Source organism: Apium graveolens, chromosome 2 (genome assembly GCF_009905375.1).
Source record: "Apium graveolens cultivar Ventura chromosome 2, ASM990537v1, whole genome shotgun sequence".
NCBI classification, from domain to species: Eukaryota; Viridiplantae; Streptophyta; class Magnoliopsida; order Apiales; family Apiaceae; genus Apium; species Apium graveolens.
Window position 1 is genome coordinate 27803549 of NC_133648.1, and position 9587 is coordinate 27813135.

The 9587-nt window shown below is 34.0% G+C and overlaps 2 protein-coding genes and 1 long non-coding RNA gene across 3 annotated transcripts; 1 reads left to right on the top strand and 2 right to left on the bottom strand.

Moving 5' to 3' along the window:
• Positions 1-165: 165 nt before the first annotated feature.
• Positions 166-4105, bottom strand: LOC141707189 (putative pentatricopeptide repeat-containing protein At3g47840). The gene is made up of 3 exons (XM_074510226.1): positions 1748-4105; positions 1440-1558; positions 166-668 (listed from the first exon to the last, which is right to left on the bottom strand). Exon 1 carries the CDS (start codon positions 3968-3970, stop codon positions 1847-1849), a length of 2124 nt encoding a protein of 707 aa, XP_074366327.1. The 5' UTR covers positions 3971-4105; the 3' UTR covers positions 166-668; positions 1440-1558; positions 1748-1846.
• Positions 4106-5059: 954 nt separating this feature from the next.
• LOC141705876 (glucan endo-1,3-beta-glucosidase-like) lies at positions 5060-6736 on the top strand. Its single transcript, XM_074508744.1, has one exon. It carries the CDS (start codon positions 5077-5079, stop codon positions 6307-6309), a length of 1233 nt encoding a protein of 410 aa, XP_074364845.1. The 5' UTR covers positions 5060-5076; the 3' UTR covers positions 6310-6736.
• A 13-nt stretch (positions 6737-6749) lies between these two features.
• On the bottom strand, positions 6750-8991 carry LOC141705877 (uncharacterized). The gene is made up of 4 exons (XR_012568517.1): positions 8682-8991; positions 8116-8168; positions 7642-7827; positions 6750-7511 (listed from the first exon to the last, which is right to left on the bottom strand). It is a non-coding gene; the product is annotated as an uncharacterized LOC141705877 (long non-coding RNA).
• Positions 8992-9587: the final 596 nt, after the last annotated feature.

Below are 9587 nucleotides of genomic sequence, written 5' to 3' on the forward strand. Positions count from 1 at the left end.
ATCAAGGCTTCATATAGTAAAACTTGTTATAACATCTAATTCATGAAATCTCATAGAACAAGGCAAAGACGTGACACACAAATGTCAGATCTTGTCAATGATCATAAACTACTTTGGAAAGACAAAAGATTTAAGAACTCAAACAGTATTATAATTAGATGTTTCACCACTTTCATATATTTATCTGTATCAAGATGATCCCAAACTCCTTACCCAGATTTACAAACATGTAATTAGAACTTCTTCATATCAAATGTCATAATTCATGTAAATAAAGGAGTCTTATTCGACACTAGGCTCAAATACATTTTAATGAGCAAAACCGATTTGAGCATCTACTTCTGGATATTTCATTGTTATATTGCCTAAGCTAGATTTCAGAGTTTGTCACTACTGACTATCAACAAATATAATCAGTCTCCAAGAAGAACTTACATTCTTTTCCCATGTAAATTCCGACTTGAATGGTTTCCCATGTATTTATCATTGATTGTGTGATCCAGTTAGTAATAGCATCCTACGAAAGATTAAATTTTTTTAAGACAGCTGCATTTGATGCCCTGCCTAATAACTTTGAGTCCTGGAGCATGGCTCTGGCTCGATTCCTCGGAGAGTTTTAGCAGTAATATTCAACACCTTCATCGGACTTCAACTGAATCGTTACTCCCCTGCCATCAGATTAAAAAGTTACATTAGGTTACATATAGAAGCTCACCTTGTTAGTACATGAAATTTAGTATTGAATTAGTAGAAGTATATGAGTATCACTTAAATCATGATATAATTTGGTAAATGTATATTTTATTGCAAGTCTAATACTTTTTGATGTAATATACTTAAGTATCTTCACAAAGAAAAAACCAGTCATGTGTCAAGTACACAACCATCTTTTGTCAAAATTAGAGCAAAGCCAATATCTGTACCAAAATGGGTGTAGCTATTGCTATAATTTAGCACCAAAAAGTGATTTTTGGTTCTAAAATTGCAGATTATCTCCAATGCATAGTTCTAAATATAGTTCAACTTATTTCAAATATAACCAACTTTCTTAACTACCTCCACATTTATGCCTACAAATTCCAATTTTACTATCTAGTTCCCCTCCTTTTTAAAAAAAGATGTTGTGGCAAATATAACACAACACTATAGTTTGTTCTATATATAGCACAAACTATAGCATTGTGCTATTTTAGCACAATAATTAGCACACCATTGGATTCACAAATTTTAGTTTTTGTGTCATATTATAGTTATAGACACCATTGGACATGCTCTTACAGTAAAAAAGTTTTATTCATAGCATTTTCCGTCTGTGTTTTGTTCCAAATCTGTATTGAGCTTTGAGTGTAAGAAAGTTATCCATATTTTTTGCATTTTTAAATGATAGACTCAGTTGGTACATCTACTTTACTTTATCTTTTTTTAAGAAAAATAGATACCTTGGAATAACAAGATGACACAACAAGAAGCTCTGAAAGCGTCTCATTGACATTATCAACTTCAACTCCATGGCAGTATTTTGCACTTGCTGGTATGACATCATCCACACTTGTGAACACTGTAAAGAACATGTTATAAAGGTTAGTATTTAAAGGCAAAAATTATCAACATTTCAATACACTCAATTAAATAGAGAGCCGAATAAGCTGACTCAATAACCATTGAAAATGATGTATGGTAATCTCCCATTTTATATATACAAAAACATCTAAGTATCACATATCTATATGATAATATGAGAACTCACTTGGTGGTAGATTTAACTTTGTCTGTGATATCAGTTCTGCATCTGTTCAGCTACACCATAGAAGTAGAACATTTACAATAAGATTAGTATTAACATCTACTAATCTAGGTCATCACTCACTAGAGAGTCTAATTCCTCAAAGGAAAATTCATCCATGGTAATTAGCAACTCCAAAACACAATATATATCTTCGCATTGTGGGTGTGACTTATCACCAGCTACAAATGCAATAACCCAGTCCTTGACCTTAATCCAAGACCATCCAGGCTCCTTTATCAAACCCTTTAATCTCATAAGTTTCCTTATCTTTGCAGCTTCATTCCATCTCCCTTTTGCAGAATAAATGTTTGCCAGGGTAATATGGGTGCCAGCACAATTTGGATCTATCTCAAGAATTTTCTGGGCAGCTCGGCTTCCACACTCCACGTCACCATGTACCCTACAGGCTCGCAACAGAGTTGACCAAACTACGTCATCCTGTTGGAATGGCATGGTTGTGATCATATTTTCAGCTTCAGTTAATCGCCCAGCTCGGCAGAGGAGATCGATCATACAACCATAATGTTCCTTAGACGGTTTGATTCTGTATTTCCCACTCATCAAGTTAAAATAATAAAAACCCAAGTCAACAAGTCCAGCATGACTACAAGCTATAAGAACACCGATGAAGGTCACAGAGTCGGGTTTCAGACCAACCTTAGGAATCTTTTCAAATAACAAAAGAGCTTCTTTACTGTATCCATGTTCAGCATACCCATTGATCATGGCTGTCCATGACACGATATCATTATTATCAGCCTCAAGAAAGATTTTAGAGGCATCCCCTAGACTTCCACATTTTGTATACATATTTATTAAACCACTGTGTACCATAGCCGTGTGATCTAACCCGATTGATAGCACATGAGCATGTAGTTGCTTCCCTTGTTCTAGAATTGCCAAATTTCCAGAAACACTTAACACACTAGCCAGAGCAAACTCAGTTGGCTTTGGTCCTTCCCTTCTCATTAATGAAAGAAACTTAAAAGCCTCGTCACCGCAGCCTCCTTGAGCATATCCAGAAATTATAGTACTCCAGGAAACAACGTCTCTTCTTATCATCTCATAAAACACTGAACAAGCTGAATTCAGAAGGCCACATTTTGCATACATGGTCATGACTGAATTTGCAACAGATAACGAACCAAAAAGACCAACATGATAAACATGGGCATGTAGCTGTTGACCCAAATCAGTTCTTGAAGCGTTTGCGCAGCCAGCAATTATTGCTGCAAAAGTATATTCATTAGGACTGACATCAGTCGCTCGCATCTGCAAGAATGCTTCGATTGCAAGCTCCTCCTCACCCATCTGAACATATGACGTGATTATAGTTGTCCAGGAAACCACGTCTTTTGTTCTCATAGTTTTAAACAAGTACAAGCCATAATGTAGTTTGCCGCACTTACTATACATAGTAGCAAGAGTATTAACCACAAATGAGGTCCCATCAAATCCTTTCTTCAAAGTTTGGGCGTGAATTTCCCTTCCTTGATTCAATAAACCAATATCAGCACACGCCTTTAATGCAATTGCAAACGTATACGAATCATACTCTACACCTTCTCTCCACATATCAGTAAAATACGCAAGCCCCTCCTTACAATAACCACCTCGAACAAGCCCAGTTATAATAGCAGTCCAAGAAACTACATTTCTCATCACCATTTCCTCAAAAACTCGACAACCTTCACCAATTTTACCAACTTTGGTGTACATATCCAAAAGTGCACTCCCAACAAAAACAGAGTCCACAAAACTACTTTTCACACAATACCCATGTAAACATTCACCACATTGAACATTCATACTAAGAGCACATGCCTTAAGTGCAAGACTAAGTACATATGAGTCTCTTCTCAAAGTGGGTTGAACCCACATTTTTGAAAACAACAACAAAGCCTCCGTAGAATCATTTGCATGAACATACCCAGAAATAATACTGGTCCAGGTAACTTCATCTCTGTGCGGCAATTTATCAAACATGTGGCGTGCATCTTTTAAAAGACCACTTTTAACCAGCTCTCTGAGATTATAATTAACTTGAAGCATATCACATTGATGGGTTTCATAAAATGATTGGTTTTGAAAAATTTGAAAATTAGTGTTTTGAGAATAAGCAATGCTTGATGCTGCTGTTGTATATAATTTTCTTGCAATGAATGGTCTAATTTGTGACATCATATGACTAGTGTGGATGTGTGTAAACTAACACTTCAAAAATATCAGTTTGAGTTCTTGAGATTCAATTACAGTCTACAGAACTCTAACGTAAGAATAGAGTAAGATTTCATAAATATCACTTCAAAACTTTTATTCATTCATATTTTTTATTCATCAATATTAAAATTTAAGCTAAAAAAAAATTATATTTTAGTTAAAGACAGAGCCCGAAAAATAATGAAAATGATACCAGAAGTTTGATTTAACTCATACCCATCTCTTCACATGAGTTTCTAAACCCTATATCTTCATGGGTTTCAGGAATGAGTTTTAAAATAATTTTTTTTAACCAAACACATAGTATGAATTTTTCTATAATATTTTTTTCTTGAATATCATTAAAAAAAAATTCAGATTTTATCCATTCCAACCTCATACCTCATATCCAGATTTGTTGAACCAAACGCCCCCGAAAAGTCTTGGGTGTAAGAAATATATAAAAAATAAATACTCCTCTCCCGACCAATTTATATTTGACGTCAAACTAACATTTCATAAAATATATTATTAAAAATATTTATAAATATATATCATTAAAATATATATATTTAATTTAGTTTAATCTGTATTTTTTATTTTTTCAAAATAATGGGAAAATAAATTTTTATTTACGATCAAAATTTAATCTATTTAAATAATAAATAAAATAAAATAAATAAATTGGTACATAATACGTATATATGTCAGAATTGTAAATACACTACATTAAAATAGATAAATTATGATTTATCAATATATTTAATTTTAAAATTTTGTAATCAAACCACTTACAGATAAATTGTTAGCGAAACAACACTTTAAACTCTTTTTTTGGGGGATATATATTTTGTTCGATTTCAAATCAAAATCTATTATGATTTTGTAATTCCATGCAGAATAAATTAAAATTCAAACCCAAATTAAAAAATAAGAACCAAATACAAATCAGATATTAAAATTACAAAGCTCCCTCCACTGCTCTATATAAACTCAGAAATAGCTTTGCATCAAGAAATTGCAAAGTGTTGGTTTTTCAACTACTCTATAGTGCCATATATTTCTACTGTTGTATCAAAGCCTTGAGTACAATGTCAATCTTAAAATTTCTTGTTTTGCTGCTTTGTTTGTTCTGGTTTGGATGTGTGTCATCCTCTAATTTTGGTTCCATTGGTGTCAACTATGGTAGAGTCGCTAATAATCTTCCTGCCCCTTCTAAAGTTGTAGAGCTTCTTCAAGCCAACGGCATTAACCGTGTTAAAATCTTCGACGCTAATCCTTCTGTTGTCTCTGCTTTGGCTGATTCAAGCATTAAGGTTACGGTGGCCATGCCTAATCAGCTACTCTCTTCTGCTGCTGCTGACATTAATTACACCAATGCATGGCTTAAGGCCAGAATAGTACCCTTCTATCCAAGAACCACTATTGAAGCGATTGCAATGGGAAACGAGGTTTTTATGGACTCAAAAAACACTCCTTTTCTCGTCCCCGCTATGCAAAACATGTTTGCTTCACTGCTAAAACTTGGTTTGGCAGGTGATATTAAAATTTCATCGCCTCTTGCTTTTAGTGCCTTGGAGACTACTTATCCGCCCTCGTCCGCAAGGTTTAGGTCCGACTTGATCAAGCCTGTTATTGAACCAATGCTCAATTTTCTTCATCAAACTCGTTCGTATCTTATGATTAATTTCTACCCTTTCTTTGCTTATGAAGCCAATAAAGATACCATCTCTTTAGATTTTGTTTTGCTTCGCCCCAACAATGGCGTTAAAGATCCTGCGAATGGGAATGTTTACATGAGCCTTTTTGAGGCCCAACTTGATGCTGTCCATGCTGCTCTTGATGCCTTATATTTTGATGACATTAGAGTTGTGGTTACGGAGACTGGCTGGCCTTCAGCTGGCGGAGATAAAGAATTTGGCGCTGGAGTGGCCAATGCTGCATCGTATAACGGGAACCTGGTGCGCAGAGTACTCACAGGCGGTGGCACCCCCTTAAGGCCCAACAATACACTCAATGTGTTTCTATTTGCACTGTATAACGAAAATCAAAAGAATGGACCTGTTTCCGAAAGAAATTATGGACTATTTTATCCAAACCAGCAAAAAGTGTACGATATTCCTTTGTCCTTGTATGCATTGAATAGTACAGGTCCGGGTGTGGATACTGGAGAAGGTCGTCCAAGTGAGGCCTGCAAAGCTCTCAACGACTGCGAGCATCCTTTTTATAAATGGGGCAACTCAGCACAGCCCAGAGTTAGTCTCAGAATATTTGGGATTCTCCCTTGTTCATTATTATTGTTACATTTTCTTATAGGCATGTAAAAATTGTAAAGTTGCAATTTAGGGGAAGCTGGAAGCTGTACATAGTAGTTTGATGTTATCTTTTTATTGTTCTTTCTTCTTTGGTTATTTCATGTGAGTTGTACACTTTGGTGATCAACATATACAACTACATTTTGTGTAAAAAGTCTTATGAACAGAGCTTAAACTGCATAAATAATTGTATGGTGGTACTTTTTAAAGAAACATCACAAGAAAGTGATCAGTTTATATACATGACAAGAACATCAAAATGATGAGGGTCTTTTGATCTTCACCGATGATGTAAAGTCAAGTCTGCCAAATTAGAAGGACTGAGAGGTCGGTTCCTTTAAATCTACAAGTATATATATGTAGTTGGGAATCACACTATTCTTTAGTGAGCAAAGTCTTTGAACCTTGGTGCCTCAAGATGCATCAACAAAATCTGTAGCCTGCTTCACATGAAACAGTTAATCATATGCCATATGCATAGCCAACAACATTAAAAGATACATCAGTAATATCATATGAGATTGTTAAAAATGATGCAAAATTTAAAGAAAACACAATTTTAATTTAGACTTTTGTTTTACGTTGAATTGTATACGTACATAACAGTTAAATAATCACGATATTACATAGATTTCATATATAAAGCACCTATTGTTCTACATTAAAAATAAGTTTGCACAAACCTATTTTCTGGCTCCACAAGAAACCGGTGGTTTTATGTTTACAATGACATTCTTCAATTTGGATGTGGAAGAAATTTTAATGCATCATTGTCAGGTCCTTCAGAGATTTCTGAAACTATACTGAAATCTCCAACTGCTTTATCGCCCAAAAATTCTAGCTCTGTTATGTGGTTCATTGTTTACGGAGCTCAATCAGTGTATTTTTCTTTACAGAAGCGGCAGATGTTCCTAAAGATGAGCAAGTGACAATCTCCGTGTCTGACCCAACTCCTAAAGAAACGTTTGATTTTTTTTTTTAAAACAAGTGGCGCTCTTGCTAGTCCACAGAAGAAAAATGAACTCCCAGTTCAGAAATCTGATGAAAATGCTCGAGAAGAAGATACCTTCAACAAAATCTCTTATGTAAAGAGAAGCATCAATCTCTGCCCAAGTGCCTAAGCCCGGTTCTACAAGGTGGTTTAACAAAAGTTGGCTCGCCATGTCCTCTCAGTGATGCAAGAAATTACGACTGCAGATGCCACTCGAGTGCTACATCGTATAATCAAAAAAGCAGAAATCAGTTGTTAGCAAATGATACAAAAGTTATTTGATTGGCATTTTTATAAGAAACACAATCATTGTATCGTGTACAATTTATCTCCATTAAGTGGAGAACTACCTGCCTAGTAAATCAGATCATGAGAGCGAACATATTGATACAGGCAGCGCTTCACATGCCTCAATCCGGAGAGCTAACATCACCAACATTGCAGAATGCTTAACTCCTGCTACAGACTCAGCATGCCGTCTATAAAATTTAACCCAAAACCACAGTCCCATGCCGCAAACAAGCATATAGCTGCCACTTTAAGTTCAAGACTTTGATAGTTAGTTTAACTATCCAACTTTAGAGAATGTAAATTTATATATCAGACCATGCAACTCTCAAGTCTATTATATATAGTTACCAGACATTATAAGGGGAGCCAACAGTAAAGCAAGGCCAATATAACGCATATTCTCTCTTGCACAACAATATATAAGGCAACGATGATACATATACTAGCACACACATTTCTTACCACAAGTTTCTCAAATATATATCAATTTAAGTTTTGCATAACATCACCAATAATAAATGAAGAAAACTTACCTCAAAGTATATGCCGGTGCAATTATTTTATGGAGCAATTTCTTCATTGTTTGCTGCATTAATATTTACAAATTTATCAATATGGACAAAAGAATATAATATGACTTTTGTAATATTACTTTTATGGAATCTTCAAAATAATTGATATACATATTTCCCGAAAAAAAATTATAAAATTGTAAATCTTGTTAATATTTGTATATCATAGCAAGAATTTATCATGTTACTTAGATATTTATCAAGTGAGATCTAAACATCAAGATAATCGATTTAGATTTATCAATTGAGATCTAAAACTTAAGATAATCTATTTAAATCGATTTATAAGGTAATCGGGACATGTTTACTCTCTCAGGGGCTACTAGCATAGTTCTTTCTCTTTACCGTTCATTTTCAATTTCAATTGAACATTTTTAAATTAATAAATTCTGAAGGACTAAATTAAAAAAAAAATTGGATTCAGTTTATTATCAACTAAAATTCGAACATATATTCATGATCCATCGATCGGTAATCATATGTATGTGTATATATAGCATATTATAAATAAATCTAAAATGACTTACCGAGTTAGATCTGTACAAGATCCCGATGTGAAATATTTTTCAATCATAGGAGGAAGTCAACAAATTGGGCGAAAATCACAAATAATACAACCTTTTTGATTTTATGTTGTATTTATTGATAATGGGGGCGAAAATGAAATTTATTAATCATCAAAGGCTCGAGAAAGAAGAAGACGAAGAGATTTAATTAAAACTTATGAGGTTTATAAAGAACGGAGATGAAAGCGTGTTTGTCAGGGACGATGATCTTAGATGTATAGATGGTATCGAAAGTTATATAATGAGATAAGTATAAATGACGAGGATTTAGGATGAGAAGAAGTTTGTATACCAGGATATGGTTCTAATATACAACCTTATATAAGTGGAGAAAAAATTAATGGGTCTTACAAAAGATGGGTAAAGATGGAGCTACAGGCCCATCCTACTTTCCTATAGAGGTATGATGGTGTTACGTGAGAAGGGGTAAAAAATAAATTTAGTGGACATTATAAAAGATATGGACCTTACAAAAGATGTGTAAAGATAAAATTATAGATACATACCAAATTCCTATAAAGATATGGTGGTGTTTATGGAAAGAGGGTGAGCACTGGCTGACACAATTATTTCATGTAGGACTATTAATATATCACATGAATTGTGGCTTAGTATGGTTGTACCAATTTAAAATAATAAGGGGATGTTTAGAATTACAGTAGCTATCGAGTTATTGAACTTTTAAGTCATACTATGAAATTGTGGGAGAAAGTGATAACACTTAGATATGAAGACATGCTTAAGTGTTTCAAATCCAATCTGATTTCATATTTAGTAGGTCTTTCATGTTTAGTAGGTCGACTATAAATAGAAGAAATTTATTTTTCTTAATGATTAATAGAAAAATAAAGAGAACGTACTAAAAAC